The 21,809-nt window shown below is 40.7% G+C and overlaps 1 protein-coding gene across 6 annotated transcripts in view; it reads right to left on the bottom strand.

Annotated features, from left to right (window-relative positions):
- APP (amyloid beta precursor protein) overlaps positions 1-21,809 on the bottom strand; it is a 312,615-nt gene that overhangs the window by 91,997 nt on the left and 198,809 nt on the right. For all 6 annotated transcript variants that reach the window (XM_004002800.5, XM_004002804.5, XM_004002801.5 and 3 more), the window contains 3 exons: positions 13,854-13,987; positions 5,491-5,565; positions 3,939-4,097 (listed from right to left, as the gene is read on the bottom strand). In XM_004002800.5, coding sequence (XP_004002849.1) covers positions 3,939-4,097; positions 5,491-5,565; positions 13,854-13,987 — 368 coding nt within the window. The remainder of the gene's footprint in view (positions 1-3,938; positions 4,098-5,490; positions 5,566-13,853; positions 13,988-21,809) is intronic.

Below are 21,809 nucleotides of genomic sequence, written 5' to 3'. Positions count from 1 at the left end.
TGGACTCAACTTAGCAACTGAACAGCAACAATAATAACTATTCTTGATCTTTGTTCTGTACAGTCCCAGTTTTATTACATGGGAGAATTTTATGTATTTCTAGGTAAGACTTCACTATGAATACTTGGTTCAATCAATGACAATCTGATTTTTCTGAGTGTAAAACAATTCTTGTTAATCCAATTTTTAATTTTCATTTCAAATAAACATGTCTAATTCTACGTGACGTGATCAACAGACTCAGGGCACATAATTATGACCAATCTGAATTTATTCCCTTTGATAACACAAGCAGCTTTGGCAAACATTCCTCTTGTAACAGTCTTTCCTGTGATGGCTGATGAGGCTGAACTGAAAGATCTGAAATGTGTGTTTGTTAAAGATTCCATTCAGTCCTCATTTTATTTTCAGCTCTGTCAATGACCATCTAGGAAAGATCTTACTTCAGTAATTGGACCTTTAGCTGCCATCACTAAATGTCAGCTATGAAGGTTCTGCTCTCAATGGCCCCCACCCTGCCTATCTCTGGCAAATGATGTTGATGACCCTGATCTCAAAATCAAGTCCTATTAAAAAAAAAAAGGGAGTATAATTAAGGAACTCATTCTCTAAACATACTGAACAGAATTTTACTGAGCAGTGCTTGGACATAGATTTTTTTTTCTGAATAGAAAATGAAAATGCTAATGTGAATATTCTTCATCAAAAGCTTATTGTTCTGAGAGGAAGCCTGGTCTGGTTGGAAGGCACTGCAGGGGTCAACTGTGATTCAGAGATCCACCCTGTCCCTTACCAGTGGTGTCACCCTGGACCAGCCACTCAATCTCAGTGATGTCATTGGTAGAACAAGGTCAATACTATTTCATGATCTGGAAGAGTATCAGGAGCTCTTTCACGGTTCCTCCGAGTTTTCTGCACTAAATCTTAGTATAGAAAAAAAAAATGAGGAGAATACATGCAAGTGGGTGACTTTTTGGTTTGGTTACATAATGTAGACACAGACTTCTACTTTCAGCCAAGATTTTGTAGAGGGAACCAGCTTTACTCTGCTCCTGTGGAGAAGATATCTAGAACTATATTCCCGTAAGATGCCAGCTATCAGGTGGAGGACAGAGACCGGCAAGAAATGGGAAACTAACGCTGTGAGCTCTACGACTGCCTGTGTTTACTGCCTTGAGTTTCCAGGCTACGGTTCCAGGTTTGGGAACCCAGTTAGAGCCTGGTAGATTCCAGAGAGCTGAAGACTTGGATTTGGAGTCTGGAGACAGGGAGGTGCCTGACAATCAAAGGACGGAAAACTGGAGAGGAAGGAGTTGTTTGGAGAGAGGATCTGGAGAGGATGCCCTATGAGAATGCAGCTGACCAGTGATGGGTATTAGTTTCACACACGTGAAGGAAATTGAGGCCACAGGAAAAACAATCATCCAGAAGGATTTGAGGCAAGTGTCCAGTGTTCACACAGGGTCACAAATAGTATTTATTCCCATCATCCAGATGGAAAAACTCAGCTTTCATTGATAACTGCATTTACCTGCACTATAGAACAAAGCTCAGAAATAGTCATTGTTGTTGCTGTTCAATCACTAAGTTGAGTCCAATTCTTTGAGTCCCATGGACTGCAGCATGTACTGTCTCCTGGAGTTTGCTCAAACTCATGTCCACTGAGTTGGTGACACCATCTAACAATCTCTCATCAAATCAGTCAATCCTAAAGGAAATCAACCCTGAATATTCACTGGAAGGACTGATGCTGAAGCTGAAGCTCTAATACTTTGGCCACCTGATATGACAAGCCAACTCATTTGAAAAGATCCTGACGCTGGGAAAGATTTAAGGCAGGAGAAGAAGGGGACAACAGAAGATTAGGAATAGTTACAGGTATCCAAAAATACCCAGTACTCTCAAGGTGAACGTCACAATATCTGACAACTGATAAAAAAAATTCCAAAGGTTCAAAAATTAAATAAAGATATGGAAGACGTGAAACAAACAAACAAAAATCCAGACTCACATTCTACATGTGAAAACTATAATGTATGATATGAAAAACAGCCAAATGGGATTAAGGGAAAATTGAAATATACTAGGTTACATCATAATCAAGTTGCTCTAAGCTAGTGATAAAGGAAAATATGCTAAAAGCAGCCAGATTTAAAAAAAGATGCATTATTTAAAGAGAAGTAAAGAAAAGGATGATATCAGTATTTTTGTTGCAAACGATACAACTAAGAAGACAATGGAGCATCATCATTAAGGCAGCTGAAGAAAAACTTCAACCCGGAATTCTATTCTAGTAAACGTATCTTTTTAGACAAAGGTAAACTAAAGATATTTTCAGACATACCTGAGCAAAGACTAAAATAATAAAGAGTTATAGTTAAAAGCCATCAAAGGACACAACACAGAATCATTAAATATATTAAATTAATCCAAAAGGTAGCCAAAAAAGAAAAAGGAATAAGGAACAAGATGGGACTAAAAACAAACAGCACAAAGATAGATTTAGGCATAGTCATAATAGTAACTTCATTTAAATGGTCTTCTTAGTTAAAGGGGAAGTCCCAAGTACGTGCTGCCCACAAGAAATGCCCTTCAAATATAAACAAATAGGCTAAACAAAAGCACAAGGATGGAAAAATGATATAATATGATACATTAATCAAAAGAAAGCTAGAGTAGCTTAATATCAGACACAGTAATTTCAGAGCAAAACATGTGACTATGGATAAAAGGACGTCATTTCACAATGACTATGGTAGAGGGTGGTAGGGAGAATGGAACAACACTGAATATTTATGCACCTAAAAACAGAGCTTCTGGGGACTTCCATGGTGGTGCAGTGGCTAAGACTCCACACTCCCAATGTAGGGGGCTGGATTTGATCCCTGGTTAGGGAGCTGGATCCCACATGCTGCCACTAAGAGTTTGTATGCTACAACTAAAGATCTTGCAAGCCTCAACGAAGATCCAGGATGCCTCGTGCCACAACGAATACTTGGTGCAGCCAAATAAACAAACAAATGAAAAGTCCAGAGCCTCAAAATACGTAGAGCAAAACCTGAGGGCATCACATCAGAAAGAGATCAATCCACGATCACAGTTGGGTATTTCAAAATCCCTAACTCGGTAATGGACAGAACAAAGACATAATATACACAGACTCAAGCTCAGAATGTTCCTTACATCCAGTGTAAGCTCTCCTTGAAGCCTCCTTGAGGAGAACTAGGCATGCACGGCCTTTGGTATTTATCCCTGAACACAAATAAGTTCCTTTGCTGTGGACGTCATGACCAAATAAGGCTCTTACCCCTAGAGAATGTGGCTGCTGCTACCAGCAGGAAATGTGAGTTCCTCTTATTCCATAAAAACTCCTTATGACCCAGCCAAATCTTGTATTTTGTTGAGCTCAATTACGTCACGTGACCAGGTTACATCTAAATTCCTTCCAGCTACTGTGGTTCCCTGACTTCAGCAGTTCCACGAATGATCATCATCCAAGGCTTCCCAGGTGGTAAAGGACCCTCCTGCCCATGCAGGAGATATAAGGGATGCAGGTTTGATCCTGGGGTTGGAAAGATCTCTTGGAGGAGACCATGACCACCCACTCTAGTATTCTTGCCTGATGAATCCCATGGGCAGAGGAGCCTGGCGGATTATAGTCCATGGGGTCGAGAAGGATCGGACACAACTAAACAACTCAAATCAGGTCTTGCACTGTGAGTCCCTGGGAAGCCTGTGCGACCCCTCCATGGAAAGGTGTGTCTATTGTGCAGAGATGGCCCTGGGACACTTTAACCTTCAAGATAAAATAGGCTGAGGTTGCACTTGTGATTAAGGGTGCTTTCGGCATTTCTCCTGATGTCTTTCTAATGGCCTTCTGTCCCCACTGTCCCCATGCCTACTGTCTGCTGTGCCCCGAGAGGTGAAGGGATGCCTACCCGAGGGGGCACAGCCTGCAGGGCGGTGATGTAATTCTCCAGGGCCAGGCGGCGGCGGTCGTTGAGCATGGCTTCCACCCTGGCCATGTGCGTCTCCACCAGCTGCTGCCTCTCGTTGGCTGCTTCCTGCTCCAGAGACTCCACCTTCTCCTGGAAGTGCTGCCATCACAAACACAGGCGTGTGACAATCAGGAACTGGACAAATGGGACGGAGCAGCAATTCAAGGCTTTTTTTTTAATCCTTGAATTATACACAGTATTTTATTTCCATTATTTTAAATTATTTATTTAAATTAATTAACATCAGAAAGTTAATTAGCATTGTGAATGTTACATCTAGTTATAGCTAAAGAATAGGCTCCCTGTGAGCTTTCCTGATGGTTCCCTGATGGTTTCTGGTAAAGCTACCATCCTTCCTGGTAAACCAACCTTCCCTGATGGTTCAGACGGTAAAGAATCTGCCTGCAAAGCTGGAGACCTAGGTTCGATCCCTGGATTGGGAGGAAGCCCTGGAGAAGGGAATGGCTACCGACTTCAGTCTTCTTGCTGGAAGAATTCAATGGACAGAGGAGCCTGGTGGGCTACAGTCCTTGGTACCTCAAAGAGTCGGACATGACTGAGCGATCATGCATTCAACAGGCTCAGTAGTAAAAAGAATCCGCTTGCCAATGCAGAAGATGTGGGTTCAGTCCCTGAGTTGGGTAGATCCCCTGGAGAAGGAAATGGTAACCCACTCCAGGATTCTTGTCTGGGAAATCTCATGGACAGAAGAGCCTGGTGGGCTACAGTCCACGCGGTCCCAAAAGAGTCAGACACAACTTAGTGACTGCATGGCAGCAGCATCAACAAAACACTGAGTTTTAACAAGCCCTTCAGATGGTTCTGCTACTACACTAAGTTCAAATCTTTTAAAAGAGATATCATACTTCCTTCTCTTCAAAGAGTTCAGTCATTTCAACATTTTGACTAATTCAGCACGTTTTATGGGTTCTCCTCACTTCCCTGCTTTCCATCCCCAGATCTAATTTCTCAATGTAAATTCATTATTTTATATGGTCCCTAAAAATCGATTTGACTAACCATAATGCAGGATAAATATATGTATTCCTGAAACTCTAAATTACATGCCTATTTAGAAAACTCCTCTCTTACTCAAAACTTTAAGAAAATGACCATGATAATCTCATGTGTTACTGAAGATAATTCTAAGAGGGGTTCTTGTGAGAAATTCAATTTATCATGTAAATTGGCCACGGGGAAGAAGTAGTAGACGACTAGGGCAATCTAAAAGCTATATTATTAATCAAAATTAGGCTTTAGGTAACAGTACGACTTTTACAGAAATGAATTATAACAAGCTGTTTGGGAGCAAATATTAGGCAGGTTTTAAGCAACTGAATTACTAGATATTGATTAGTAATAGTTGAATTTAAGGGAAATAATGAGCAATCATGCACACGAGGTTCCAGCAGACGCTGGAAAAGGTGCAGCCACTCCATCAACCAGGGCTGTGGGCGTGTGCTGCTCCGTGGTGGATACGAGATGGGTTTACCTGGATCACTGCCTTCTTATCAGCTTTAGGCAAGTTCTTTGCTTGACGTTCTGCCTCTTCCCACTCTCTCATGACCTACAGAAGGAATAAATCATTGAAAACCATTAATTTTTCTATCAAATACGCATTTCATGAGCTACCATCACTGTTCTTTCTACATTTGACATTTTATTAAAAATTTGTTTTTACAGTTTTTTAATGTGAAACATTTTTAAAGTCTTTATTGAATTTGTTACAATATTGCTCCTGCTTTATGTTTTGGCCAGGAAGCACGCGGGATCTTAGCTCGCAGGGATCAAACCCGTATCTTCTGCATCAGAAGGTGAAGTCTTAACCACTGGACTTCCAGGAAAGTTCATACACTTGACATTTTATATATGCAAAAAATGATCACATTCCATTCCTAGCTCAATAATATCTAACCTCCCACTAAGATGTAAATAATCTGTCACAGCAGTATCGTAAACATAAATGTACACATTTATTGCAAGGATATGGCCCTTTGAAGGCTTCCCTGGTGGCTGAAATGGTAAAGAATTGGCCTGCAATGCGGGAGACCTGGGTTTTATCCCTGGGTTGGGAAGATCCCCTGGAGGAGGGCATGGTTACCCACTCTGGTATTCCTGCCCAGAGAATCCCCATGGACAGAGGACACTGGCGTGTGACAGCCCATGGGGTGGCAAAGAGTCGGATGTGACTGAGCAACTAAGCACACAGCTCTTTGAAACAAAGTTGGTTTTTTTCTTTTCCTGAGAAATAGCCAAAAGTCATTTTATTTGACGTACACAAATGCCAACGATCCATAAAACATGTAGATTTTCTGAACAAGGTTTTCCAACATTATATTCAGCACACTGGTTTTAGTCTTTTGCGAAGGTAAGTTATAAAATCTCAGTTCTATATTTTTCAAACAATACAAAGGGGAACAAAACCATAAATAACATTCTATGCACGTGTACACAAGCAGTGAACACAGTGCCAAAATGAAGTACATGATGGAGGCAGGAAAAGACTTCTATTGTCACAAATCCTAAGATCCCTCCCACCAAAGAACTGAGGATGATTAGAACCTTCTGCTCGCCAAGTCATCTCATAAACAGCAGAGGATGCATGCTCTAGATTCCTCCACACGTTCCAGGACAGCACACATTACAATGTTCTGAATGTAGCAGAAAGCATTCTTGTAAGTAACACTAATACAGTAACCAGGCTAATCTGTTTTGTAGGAAAATAAGACTTCCTCCTCTCATCCATAATGTTTACTTGGGATTTCTCTAAGAGAAGTTCACCCACTGATTTGAATGCTGAGGAAAAGTCTGCAGCTGTGGATGCTGTTGAAAGAAAATGATACTTGATTCTTACCACCTACAGCTTCCTTTTCCTTTTCAAGAGTACCACTCACTATCAAGGAGAGTTTTTAAAGTGTAGCTCATACTTGAGCAAGGTAAGGTAAAGAAAAGAAAGATCTAGTAGGCAAAATAATGGTCTGTTGACAGCTGTGTACTTGCAGACTTGGTGGATACACAAAGCAGAGACAGTGATGTCTGTACTATAAGAGCCTGTTATTTACAGGTACTTATTCCTAAGGAATTGCCTTTTTTTCCTGACATCCTCCAAGATAACAACAACAACAAAAAAGCTTGGCATAAATAACTATGGATAGAGAAGTTCTATGAGGATATCACATCATCAAGTCAAGTTTTAAATTAGACAGTTTATTGTTTATTAGGTTTGCTTCATTGTAGAAACTACAGGACAGGCTTCATGTTGCTTTCACGAAATTATGAGGAAAAAAGGATGGAATGAATTTTCTATTACAAGTGCAAGTGAAAGTCGCTCGGTTGTGTCTGACTCTTGGCAACCCCATGGACTAGACAGTCCATGGAACTCTCCAGGCCAGAACACTGGAGTGGGTAGCTGTTCCCTTCTCCAGGGGATCTTCCCAACACAGGGACAAAACAAAGGTCTCCTGCATTGCAGGCAGATTCTTTACTCTCTGAGCCACCATGGAAGCCCCTATTACAAGTGAAGAGCATATAAAAAATAATCTAGCACGTTCAGAGAAAAATTGAGAAATGCCAGGCTGCTATGAACAAGAACAGAATACTGAAGGAATGAAACACATTTCCCCAGATACTTTGGTGGCTCCAAGAAGTTAATGAAGGGCACTTATGAGATGAGGCAACTGAAGGCTACTTCTGCTTTATAGATGAGATAAGCCTTGCAATAAAAATACTTCAATTTCCTGCCTCGAGAATGTTCATGGTGGCTGTATTCTACCATGAGTTCCTCAGGTAAGGAATCTCAAAATTAGTTTGAGAGAGAAGTCAAATGGTTTATTGGGATGTGAAGAACTGATTTCCTGTATTACACTGAATTTTTACCATCTCCCTTTCAATATTCAGAACTTTCAGCTTTGAGCAAGGGAATCCATGGAATAACTGAGGAGACTTACTTAGCTAAAAAAAGCCTCCTGATGAAAGTGAAAGAGGAGAGTGAAAAAGTTGGCCTAATGCTCAACATTCAGAACACTAAGATCATGGCATCTGGTCCCATCACTTTATGGCCAATAGATGGGGAAACAGTGTCTGACTTTATTTTTTGGGGCTCCAACATCACTGCAGATGGTGATTGCAGCCATGAAATTAAAAGACGTTTACTCCTTAGAAGGAAAGTTATGACCAACCTAGATAGCATATTCAAAAGCAGAGACATTCCTTTGCCAACAAAGGTCCATCTAGTCAAGGCTATGGTTTTCCAGTAGTCATGTATGGATGTGAGTTGGACTGTGAAGAAAGCTGAGTGCCGAAGAATTGATGCTTTTGAACTGTGGTGTTGGAGAAGACTCTTGAGAGTCCCTTGGATTGCAAGGAGATCTAACCTGTCCATTCTAAAGGAAATCAGTCCTGGGTGTTCATTGGAAGGACTAATGCTAAAGCTGAAACTCCAATATTTTGTCCACCTCACGCGAAGAGTTGACTCATTGGACAAGACTCTGATGCTGGGAGGGATTGAAGGCAGGAGGAGAAGGGGATGACAGAGGGTGAGATGGCTGGGTGGCTTCACTGACTTGATGGACATGAGTTTGAGTGAACTCCGGGAGTTGGTGATGGACAGGGAGGCCTGGCGTGCTGCGATTCATGGGGTTGCAAAGAGTTTGACGCGACTGAACGGAACTGAACTTAGCTAATAAATTGAAAATAAGCATTCCTATAGAAATGAAACAAATTTTTGATTCTCAGAGCAACTGAAGACTAACTATACCTTTGTGAATAAAACAACGCACCTGCACCATCACACTAGGCCTACTTACTGAAAGATAAACACACAGTGGGCACAATATCTCCTTCTGAACAAATGCTTTCCACTGAGGTTCACTGATAATGCATCAGATCACTCTTGACCTGCTAAATACCAGGTCCAGGACTGAGAGCTTTACGAAATCTCTTTTGTTTAATTGATTCCTCACACCATCCTGTGAGATTAGGCATGGACATCCTCATTTTTATGAACCAGGTTAAGTTACCTGCTCAAAGTTAGGGAGGAAAATAAAGGAGAAGGACAGATGTAAACCGAGATCTCTGTGGCTCTGAAGACCATGTTATTGTCCCCTGCAGCCCAATCAGCCATGATATAATGGCAAATCCAACAGGTGAGCTACGTTTATTTATATTTGGTGACTGGAGAAAAGGCTGTTCCTAAGATACTGATGCTTATCTTAAAAATAACAAATGTTGAGAAAGGTCAACTTCCATTTTGAAGAACTTTATTTGAAGGATATATTAAAACCATTAAATAATACATAATAAATGATTATTTGGATTCTTGTATTTGCTAGATACTATTCATAACATGTATGTGTTAGTCACTCAGTTGTGTCCGACTCTTTGTGACCCCACGGTCTGCAGCCCAGCAGGCTCCTCTGTCCATGGGATTCTCCAGGCAAAAACACTGGAGTGCTTGCCATTCCCTTCTCCGTTCACAACAGAGAACAACAGAAGTCTGTAAGTTCAGAGTTATCATGCGCCCCAACAAAAAAACACTCCAAATACCCAAACTCTTCAAATTCTCTGTATTTCTAAGAAAACAAATAACAAAAACTATAATAAAAATCATTTTAAAACATGATATTTTTAAATTAAAAATTCTCCAGATCTAGACTTCACAGTGGCCCCCTATAATCTTATAAAGCAATTTTCCACTGCATGCACAAAAGTATCAGTATCATTTGGATTTATGGATCTTCAAAGACTTGGCTGCTTCATGCAGAGAAAATGACAACTAATACAGAGAGATTTAGGAGGCAGGCAAGTTCAAAGTCAAACAGCGCCCAGAATTCAGTACCATAAATTATGATGATAAATGTTGATCTCAAGCATCTCACACTCCCATGATCACTGGAATGTAACAGACAACATTCTCTGCTCCAGGATAACATTCTTTAAATTATCTCAGATATGGGTAATGACTAGAAGACAATGAAAGTCCATCAAAACATATATGAACTAAGTCATGGCTTAAACAGGTGTGCTAAACTAAAATGAAGTTACTCTTCTGGGGAGATCTATAGTATCTAAAAAAGAGTATTTGATGTCAGTTTAATTCATAGAATCAAAATGACCAATAAACGCTAGGAAGAATTCAGAATCTGTCTTTTCTTTAAAAAAATAGTGACTAGGTGGGTTCACAATAGAAGTGTAAGGTTAGGAAGGCACCGTATACACATGTATAGGGACTGAACAATTATAATCCAGCTGGAGGAATAAAACTGGTGAGCAAAATATTTAATTAAATGCAGAGAGGAATGACTTTGTCCCACTCTGAGGACTACATGAGTGTGGCAATGACTGAGAAGCATCCATGTGAAGAAGAGTTGGTTCCTTTCCAGAGCTCCACGCTGAGACCATAGAGAAGTCCACGATGAGCTGAGCATGTGTTGAGCCGAGTGGGTTAAGGCTGCCCATACGGGGATGTTGGCAGTTGAGGCAGGAGAGGAAGTAAGGAAGGCTGGAGTTGGGGTGCAGGGGGTTGGGGTGCCTGGGCAGGCACTGGAAATGCCAAGCTGAGCATTCAGTGTTGATTTTGTTAGCATTCTTTTGGGGGGCCCCATTGTCTCATAAGTGGATTCTGAGGGCAATAAGAAGGTCCTAAAAGCTTCACAAACAAGCAATGAGACCGGACTGAAGTTTCAAAGATGTCTTTTCTATGGCAACAAGTGTGGTGGGTGATACTCAACCTTCTTAATTGTGATTCTATATCGTTTATATCTTTCCTAAAGAAAAATCCTATTTTTCAGAAGAACTGGCTTCAGGTGAAACCTCACTATTCCACTCTAGCTAGCTTTCTACTTTATTTTTTTTTTTTACTTTTATTTATTTATTTTTTGGCTGAGCTGCACAGCATGTGGGATCTTAGTTCCTCGACCAGGATCAAACCTGTGCCCTCCACAGTGGAAGTTCAGAGTCTTAACCATTAAAGCACCATGGAAATCCCTAGCTACCTTTCTAGTTCAATTTGCTTTTAAGTCTTCATCATAGGCAACAACTATATCTGCACATTACACTCTAGAGCCCAAGTATTGTAATTATGGTGTTTTTCCTTTAATGTTATTATTCCTAAGTAGTTCCAAATACTCTGGTGACTCATTAAAAAAAAAAAAAAAAAGTCTTTCCAGATACATTAGAAGTTCTATGGTTAAATACAGGTTTTATTTTTATTTAGGTAGGTGAAGGCAACATATCAGAAGACCGCTACCACTGAAAAAACTTTAAGTCACAGTTCCCAAGAGGAGGTGACAAGTCATGCCATGTGGCAGAGGGGCAGGGGGGTAAAGGGTGACACAGGAAAGCACCAGGGTGGTCAGGAGGCAAAGGGAGTGAAGGAAAACTGTGGTAGGAACTTTCACTATGGCTTTTGTGGGAAGAAATGTGCAAGGCAGGGTAAGCAGGCTTAACGGGTATAAAATTGGCTAGTGTGAATATTTTGGATGGGCCCTGGGGTAGAGGGGCTCTCCCACATTGTCTGATACTTAAACCTTGGGGTGGGAAGGGCAGGTGATAGTGGACTGAAATGTAAGAGACTGTAAAGACGGTAGCTGAGGGGTACGGGCTTTGGATTGGTGGCTGTGTATATGAAAGGAGCCTTTGCAGGCCAGTCATCTGCTAACCCTAGGAACTGGCCAGCCGTGTGACAATCTCCCTGGGATTAGGAAGGCCTCACATGTCAAATCACCAGAAAATAAAAAGCTATGATCAATGTCCTCTACTAAAGACAGATTATGATTTTACAAAATTTATGCCAGGTTCATGAATCTTGTTCAGTGTTTATCATGGGAACTTTGAAGTATATGTGCTAAACTTGACAAAAATCAGTCACATCTTCTGGTATTTACATAGAATATTAACACCAAAAAAGTGTGGTTGACTTTAACCTGAGATCTTTCTTCATTCACTCATGTATGTTTCTTAAATATAACTTTTCCTGTTATTTCTTCATATAGACTACAAGTTGGAAAGGTGATTGGAAGTAAGTGATGGACACGTATTTGTTTAATGACTGAAGAATCTAGAAAGGGCTAAAATCCTCAGTATTATCTTCCTCTAATTGCTCAGAAAGTTAAGAATCTGTCTGTAATGCAGAACACCTGGGTTCGATCTCTGGTTTGAGAAGATCCCCTGGAGAATTCCATGGACAGAGGAGCCCTGAGGGCTGCAGTCCATGGATTACAACCAACACTTTTACTTTCAATGCAATATCCAGCACCTGGTAGCAAGCATACCTTAAACTGTAGTTGGTATTACTACATACAAATTCTAGAGGAGGAAATGACAACCCACTCCAGTATTCTTCCCTGGAGAATCCCAAGGACAGAGGAGCCTGGCAGGTTACATTCCATGGGGTCGCAAGAGTCAGACACGACTTAGTGACTAAACCACCACCAAAATCACTGCAGATGGTGACTGCAGCCATGAAATTAAAAGATGCTTGCTCCTTGGAAGAAATCTATGACCAACCTAGACAGCATATTAAAAAGCAAAGACATTACTTTGCCAACAAAGTCAAACTATGGTTTTTCCAGTAGTCATGTATGGATGTGAGAGTTGTACTACAAAGAAAGCTGAGCGCTGAAGAATTCATGCTTTTGAACTGTGGTGTTGGAGAAGACTCTTGAGAGTCCCTTGGACTGCAAGGAGATCCAACAAGTCCATTCTAAAGGAAATCAACCCTAGGATTTCTTTGGAAGGAATGATGCTGAAGCTGAAGCTCCAACACTTTGGCCAGCTGATGGGAAGAACTGACTCATTAAAAATGACTCTGATACTGGCAAAGATCGAAGGCAGGAGGAGAAGGGGATGACAGAGGATGAGATGGTTGGATGGCATCACCGACTCAATGGATATGAGTTCAAGCAAGCTCCAGGAGTTGGTGATGGACAGGGAAGCCTGGTGTGCTGCAGTCCATGGGGTTGCAAAGAGTCGGACACAACTGAACGACTGAACTGAACTGAACTGAGCACACATGCATGATTTAAAAAACCAGGGTTTGCAGCCCAGTGTAGCGAAAAAAAGCATTGTACTAGGAGCAAGAAACGCTTGGGTTCCAAATGCCTCTCTGAGAAGCCAAACACTTGAACCTTTATTGCATTATCTATCATTTATATGACTAGATGACTAATGAGACTAGATTATTATGATTTACTTTGGTTTTAAGCCCCTATAGTCTTATGAATTAACTCTGTAAGAAATGTTAGGCTCAAAGTTTATTTCATACAAAAATATTCATCTTTGCTAAAGAACATTTTAAGGAATTTAAATTTATGATGTCATGGTTACAGGACCACCCTAAAGACAGAATGACAAAACCATCAAGAAAGGTGTACACACAACTTAATTTGTGCCAACAAAATTTTACTATAGTGCTATCCCAAGATCTTTCCTAGGTGGCAAGTTCAAGGAGAATGCAAAAAACCCCAAATTGGTGCCCTTATAGCAAACACTTAAAATATTATGTCTTTAAGATCTGGACCAAATTAAAGGCCCTTACCCCAGGGGGCTTCCCTGGCGGCTCAGTAGTAAAGAATCTACCTGTCAATGCATGAGACAAGGGTTTGATCTCTGGGTCAGGAAGTTCACTTGGAGAAGGAAATGGCAACCCAGTATTCTTGCCTGGGAAGGCAAGAAGGAGGAGGCTGGTGGGCTACAATCCATGGGGTTGCAAGGAGCTGGACATGATTCAGCGACTATACAACAACCACCACTGACCCCTGGGCATTCATTAGTCACAGGGCCCCTGGGGAGACAGAGGCAGAGGCAAATCCAGATTTCCCAGTATGGCAGGGCTAAAGGATAGAGAGCCACACGTACCTGGGACATCCTCTCGCGGTGCTTGGCCTCCAGCCTCTCCTTGGCTTTCTGGAAATGGGCGTGCTCATTCTCATCTCCAGGCGTCTCAAGATACTTGTCAACGGCGTCAGGGGTACTGGCTGCTGTTGTAGGAACTATAACACAGAAGGAAAGAAGGTTTAAGGAGAGCGACAGAACATCCAGTCATTTCAAAAGAAAACCTTATTTTCTGATTATTCCAGAACAAAGAGTTTAGTAAAGAAGCACGAACAAGATGTTAATGCCGTTTAAGAGAACGTGAGACATCTTGCAGCACAGTACGGGTGTCTTTCACCCCTTTTAAGAATAGGGTGAAGGAAAATCTTGAAAATGGTCCTTTTTTGTGATTACAATAACTTTAAAATTCCCTGCAAAACAAGCATGCATAGAGCAAAAACAGTTGGTGTTTAACACAGATATGGCGCATCAGATCCCTATGTCTTGGGACAGTAATGTTTGTAATCCTGAAAGTAAACAGTGGTATCAGTATCACACCTTAAGATTTCTGAAAAGGGCAAGGAAATCTCAAAATCAGCATACTGCAGAATAACTGCAGCTCAGAATGAAGAAAATCCTACACTGGATTTTAGATATCTGGTCAGAAAGCATCTGAAACATTACTGAAAAGTTCGTAAGTGTCAATACATTCATTTTTGAAATCACAAAAGGAGCTTTCTGTCTTCACAATTTGGCAATAGTCAACCAATTCATTATACCAGTTGTCAAAAGGAAACTGATTTCTATTTTGAATTCCACTAACACTGCTGAGGGATATTCCTGAATTGCAACACATTCTGCTATATTATGTGGAAAAATAAATACCCATAAAATTGAAGAGTGTATGTACTATAAAGCAAAAATGTCTGAAACTCATGAGCCGAGTAAATTATAATGCCTATACCAGCAGTTTTACAAAAGATCAGTAATGACTAGTGAGAATTCAGAGCACTTATGAGCTTATTAAAAAACCCAACATGAAAAGAAAAGATTTTGATTTAAAGAAGAAAGCATGTTCAACGCGAAAAATGAATTTAGGTGTTTTCACTATATTCTCAAGCCAAATCAATTTAAGTGTTTTATTCAAAAGATTAGTCAACCATCACCAATCTAAGTATTCTTCTTTGCTAACCTTACCTGATTACTTGACTATTTATTATATTTGAGATCTAATATTCCAAAAAGAACAAAAATGAGAAGAATTAACTGCTAGCTCATTTTGAAGCTAAACAGTAAGGTAAGTGTCTTTTTTTACACATGTTTGGAAGATTGAAGGCAAAAGGAGAAGTGGGGGTAGAAGATGAGATGGTTGGTTGGCATCACCGACTCAATGGACATGAGTTTGTGCAAACTCGGGGAGATAGTGGAGGACAGGCAAGCCTGGAGTGCTGCAGTTCATGGGGTTTCAAAGAGTCAGACAGAAGTCCATGACTGAACAACAAGGGGGAAAAAAACATCTGGAATGTTCCCATCTAAAGGCTCTAAAACAAGAAAGCTTTCTTGTTACGTAATTAATGAATCTAATCTTAAAGAGAGAACTATTCATTCTTATTTCTTCCCTTCTACTTCAATCACTGTGTAACAATTCTTTTCTAAAAAAATAAAAGCAGTTTGGTTGTCAATCTAGATGTTTTTCTGAAGTGGAAGGAAGGAGGCAGGGCATATTACTGGAATTTTTTTCCCCAAAATGCCAGGGGATTTTTGAGTCGACTGGTCTGAAACTGGCAGAGGGTATACGTATTGAAAGACATCGGCCCCCATCTTCTGTAATAGACAAGGGAGCATGTATTCAGCCGCAAAAAGGAAGAAAGGAGGAAAAGAGCACCAACTGTGTAATCGGGCACACCATGGTTTCGATCACAGCTTGATTCAGTCTTTCTTAGATGAGCTGTGACCCAGGGCAAGTAACTTCAGCACTCTATGTTCCAGTTTATTCATCTATCCAGTGGTGACAACATGCCAATGTATTAGGAGTGCTGGGAAAATGAGATGCTGCCCCATGTGTCTGTCACTCCACAGAAAGGGTGGTACACAGGGCGCTTCATTCACGTTAGCACCCTGCCCTTCTCCTTTGCTCACTGTTTTATCCTAATTCAAATCTTAGCACTTATCCTAACCACAGGAAGAACCAGCTACTTTTATTCCACATCTACTGAAAATGAATTACACATAGGACCATGAAGTACAGTGGAGAGGAAAAAAAATATGTACTTTTCTAAAAAATCTTCAGTATGACTTGCATAAAAGGCTGAAATTACTAAAAATGTATCCTAATCTTTAAGACTGAGAAATAATTTTCAATTAAGTCTTTTTTTGTTAAAAAACAAAGGTACACGTTTTTCCGCATCAACTTAAGTAAATCAATATGCATATATCGATATGCATGTCATGTCCCCACTTGACATGGAAGTAGCATTTAGCATTTTTCCCAAGGTTTTAATCATTTTCTCATCTTTGCTGACAGCAAATGAGAACAAGTTAAAGTTCTTTTGGCATAGTAAAATCTGGCAGAATGCTATAATTAGGCTAACTGTATTTCACATTTTGGATAAATGAAAATGTATAAAGGTTTAGGGTCATATTCACAGATCAAGATAGCCAACAGTTGTAAGTTGCTGTAAACCATAGCATGGCACCCTGTTTGGAAAACTGAAATTGTAGAAGTTACAAGTAGGAAGTAACTTATGGTTTTCTCCAACTCTTATAATTTGCAGATCTACTGTTTTATGGAAAGAGAGAAACACTACAATCTGAGTCCACTGTAATCTTATTAGCCTAAGTTGAAATGTAGCTTTGTAATATTAAGAATTAAAGAATAAAGAAATCAGCAAGCAAGTTATATTAACAGGATGAAAAATATTTAAATTATTAAAACAAATTTTGGGAAAAAGGAAAGAAATACAAATCTTTTATTACAAATGTATTTCATTTAATTGAGGAATCTTTCTCAGCAAATCCTTGTTGCTGGACCCTGATGCTTCCTTTGGTTGAGGACTTTAAGAGAAGCTGTCTTTCTTTCCTTTTCTTTTTACTTTTTTCCCCAATCAGGAACTGAACCTGTGATCCCTGAAGTGGAAGCTCAGAGTCCTAACCAGGGGACCACCAGAGAATTCCTTCTTTTAATTTTTAATTCAAACTTCTTAGTCATTCACATTTGCCCTCTATCTCAATTGGTGTTAAGTCACTGAAAATTTCCTGTACTCACACCAATCAGAAATCAAATCACTGTCTAGTCAAGGAGAGAAGAATGATATATCTTCATATTTTAAAATGAATATAGTATACTGTTATGACTGCCCTGCAGCTGGTGAGGAGAAAGGGGAAAATGTTTCAAGTTTGTTCAGAGAGCTCAGCATCTGTGTACTTAATTTTTCTACATCCTACAGACTTGGTCACACCAGGACTGGCTGTTATTTTGTGATCAAGTCCATGGTAGGCCAGAGACATGGTTAACAAGCATGGCAGGCAGGGGCAGGAAAGCCTGTGCCCTAACGCCCCTACCCTTTCAAGGTGCTTCCTTTGGGGGAAGGAACATCAAGGAATGTCAGGAATGTTCCAGGCCACAGGGGAACAGGAAGCTGTATATCACTGGTCACTTAAACCATTTTAGAAAATAGAAACTAACTGGAGAGTTTATTTTTGCTGCATTTTTTAAAAAAACAAAAAACACAGAGCAGTTATCCTGTTCAGAGACCTCTGAGATTCCTTAAAAACTGTGATACAGGCTCAGATTTCCAGGTTGGCCAAATAATAATATCCTCCATTCACTAGGGTCTATTGTGTCAGGGACTTCACTGTGTTCTCATTTAATGGGTGGGGAGGAAAAAAACAGCCTGTTTCACGTTTATTGTGTAGAAAGGAAAGACCATCAACAACTTACTCACTCACATCCCCAGACACACACAAGTAAGTCCGAATTCAAGATTGGGTAAACCATGAAGAGGCTATAAAGTTAATATTTAAGCAGTAAGGGGCTAATCCATCGACATGTCTGGGGAACTGGAAAGGGTTTGGTTTGTTAATGGACAACCTATATTGGCAAAAGATACGCTTTGTTATGATAACCGCTAGCCTGTTTTCTAACAAAGTTTCCTGCTCTGAATACTATCTGGTGGATGACCTCCAACCAGCGTTCAGCAGCAGCAGTAGGGCTGTGATGAACAGAGGTCAGGAGAGAGAGCTCCTTGCGCTTGAATCTGAACAATCTTTTAGCCTGTGGTCTTTGTTCACGCTCCTTCACGCCTTCTGCAAGCATGCCCACTCGGTCTATTCGCCCTTCTGCAGAAAATCAGACTTAACCATCTTCAGCTCTAACTTTTGACCTCCAGCTGCCAAATCATTAGCAGCCCACTCAATCATGTGCATAGGCATTTAACTTTTAAGGGACCTTCATATTGCTTTTCTTAGTCTATTCTCATCACAGCTTCATAGAATATAATTATATTCCTTTTAATACTAAGAATGGGTGTCTAAAGTAATACCAAATAAAAACACGCAACAGAAATGCAGTTTCGATTCATAGCATGTGACTGCCGCAGTCTGAAACATCCTGCTTCCAAGAATTCAGTGGCGTTCTGGGTAAGTAATGCTTTCAAGAAGGTTCATATTGTTTTTCTTTTGTGCAACCCTGGGAGGTTAGAGGTATCTGAGAAGCTGCATAGCGGCTGGGATGTAGACTCCGCTGTCTCGCTTGTGTACCTGTTCATTTCTTTATTCCTCAGTTCAACAAATCAACAAATATTACAGCCCCTAAAACCCATGGCAGAAACCAGTGAGTGAAACAAAACCGTTTTCCTGGGGGAGTTACATTCTAGTGAGAGAGGCAAACAGCACTGTACACACACCAAGACAACAGTAAATCACATTGTTACAATGTGATCTGTATTGTGAAGAAAAGAAACAAGAGCAGGGTTAAGGAAAACTAGGAGTGCCAGGAAGGTGGGGGGAGACTGCAGCAGTAAGTAGGTGGCCAGGCTCCCTCTAATTGACAAAGTGAGGTTCACACAAAGAGCTGAACTAGTCTTATTTCCGAGTTTATCCGCTGGAGGGACAGGCAGATGAAGAAACCAGTGCAAAGGCCTTTGGAGGTGAGTGTGCCTGGCAAATCCCAAGAGGAGCAAGGTCTATGTGACCAGAAGCGAGGAAGCAAGTGAGACGGGGAAAGGAAAAAGCGACAGACTATGAAGGGCCTTGAAGCCCCGGTAAGGACTGTGAGAAGCCCAGGTGGGTTTTCTGGAGAGAAGACTGATGTGATGTGTTCTAAGAGGATCGTCTCAGGGACTTCGCTGGTAGTTCAGTGGTTAAGACGTCACCTTGCAATGCTGCGAGTGTGGGTTCCATCCCCAGTTGGGGAGGTAAGATCCCACATGCCTTGGGGGCCAAAAAAACCAAAACGTAAAACAGAAACAATATTGTGAAAAAAAAAATTAATAGGGATCTTAATAAAAGGTCCACATCCAAAAATAAATAAATAATAAAAGGACTGTTTTGTCTGCTAAGGGACAAAGCAGAAGGTGACCTTTCAAGAGTATTAATAAAAGATGAAGATGAGGATGGCTTGGAAAGTTAGCAGGGAGGTGGTGAGGGGTTTTCATGGAAGGTACCCCCAATGCCCACATACAGAGCCATGAGAAAGCGCACAGGCTGGCTTCTTTTTCTCACCTGAATGCTGTTTCCTAAACCACAGACCACAGGTAACCTAATACTAAAGGTTAGTATTGTTTTCACATGTTGGTGAAGGTTCATTTCAGTTTTGATAATGATGCATCCATGCCTGTCACATTTCCACTTCACACTGTAATCTCTGTTAGTATCAGCCACAGCTCTATTTCTTGAGGGGGTGAGGATGGTGGGGAGGTAAGTGGATTTGCTTTCAATTTATTCAATTTATTATAAACTCTGGTGCTGCACTCAATGTTCCTGCCACCACAATCCACTACCATCACTGGTGACATGGTGCCAATGAAACATTTTCATCCCTTTGTTTCCGCCTAGAAAATTTAATAAGTTAAAGGGAAGCTACTTCAAATAAAGATGCCTATTGTCTTTGGATGTGGTGGCTGTTGTTCAGTTGCTAAGTCCTGTCCGACTTTGCGACCCCATGGACTGCAGCATGCCAGGCTTCCCTGTCATTGACTATCTCCGGGAGTTTGCTCAAACTCATGTCCATTGAGTCAGCAATGCCATCCAACCATCTCATCCTCTGTCGTCCCCTTCTCCTCTTGCCCTCAGTCTTTCCCTGCATCAGGGTATTTCGCGATCGGTCGGCTCTCCCCATCAGGTAGCCAAGATGGGATGTGGCAGAGATCCCTTTCTTAGCACAGTTGGAGAACCCCTGTGTCAGGGACACAATCAAATTTAGCTGCAAATGTACCAAATGCTCATTTTAGTTCTGATTTTGTAATCACTGCATAATACTCCCTGTCATAGTCATAGTAAAGACAGCAAGAACTGGGTATCAGAGACATTGCCCTGATAGTGAAAAAGTGCCCTGATCATTCTGATATTCGTTCATTTCCTCAATCTCTAGGGGTGACACATAATTCTAAGGCTCAGGATACAAAAAGAGAAACCATCTTCAAACAGTAACAACTATGACTACCTCTCTAAGCAGACACCCACGAATGGCATTTAGTCAATATATAAATGTTCAGCTCAGTTCAGTCGCTCAGTCGTGTCTGACTCATTCTAGCGAGAAAATTTGGTGGGTGTCCTTTCATCAGCAAAAAGGCAATTTATCTCTATAGCATTGACAACCCAAGATAAAAGTAAATTAAGATCTACCCAGTCACTGCCCTATCACTGAAAATCCTATTTTATATGGAGCCAGCAATGCAGTCACATGAACTGACTGTGATTTATATGACGGGTGGCAATACGGGTAATTGATATATAGGGGATAAAAACCTGTAAAGGAAGATTTGATGAAAAAATTTCATCTTGCAACATGGCAGAGTGTATAGACTGCCATCCCAACTTAAAAAAAAAAGAAAAAAAGTCTATTCCTCCAACTGCAAAATAACGAAAATCCCTAATTCCTTCTAAGCTCGAATATTTATCAAGTCCTAGTTAGATGAGACATTTATAATGAGCAAATAAAGTTTGTGATCCTTACATGTGATACTGGACTCTACAAGAAAAAAAAAAGAACAAAGGCACTTCCATGGATATGCCCTTGTATCACGCTTGTTTTATAGTCAGTGCAGTCATAGTTGGCAGATTATCAATGCACTGTGTGGACAGAAGGTAATAAAAATGTTATCTGGGCTATGTTTACTCTAGTCAAGCTTCATTTCTTTTTTATGTTTTATGGACAAGCACTGCTGAGGGAATTTTGTCAAATATGTGAAATGAGATGAATGCTGGTATGATTTTTATTAATATCTACATCCTGTTTAGCACAATGCACCAAAACTTAAGAGCAAGTTCAGTCTGAATCTGAAAACCATGTGTGAAGTCACAGTAACATTCACTGGCATTCAGGATGTCATAAGCTTCAGTTACTGTATTTTTGTCAACCGAGGCTCCATTTCACTCATGGTGGACCATAAAGGGATGACCTGCCACAGTCACTTGACACTCAGGAGATGAGTTCAAAAAGTCAAGATATTCAGTATTGTCCACTTTCATAGAGACTGTCGATCCCTGGGTCAGGAAGATCCACTGGAGGAGGAAATGGCAACCCGCTCCAGCATTCCTACCTGGAAAATCCCATGGACAGAGAAGCCTGGTGGGTGGGCTACAGTCCATGGGGCCGCCAAGGGTTGTGTGTTGACGCACATAGCCACGAAAGCCGATAGAATTCTTAGCCTCTATGAAGGTCTTCAGGATAAAACTAGTTTCAGTCTACGTCAGTCTCGCACAGCAATCTTTCCCTTCACTTGTGCATTTTGTTTTATTTAATTCTGGCACATCCTTGAGTCTCATTATATTGATAAAACT

This window comes from Ovis aries, chromosome 1 (genome assembly GCF_016772045.2).
Source record: "Ovis aries strain OAR_USU_Benz2616 breed Rambouillet chromosome 1, ARS-UI_Ramb_v3.0, whole genome shotgun sequence".
Classification (NCBI taxonomy): Eukaryota; Metazoa; Chordata; class Mammalia; order Artiodactyla; family Bovidae; genus Ovis; species Ovis aries.
Note: the sequence above shows the minus strand (reverse complement) of the source record. Positions and strands in the feature narration are given on the sequence as shown.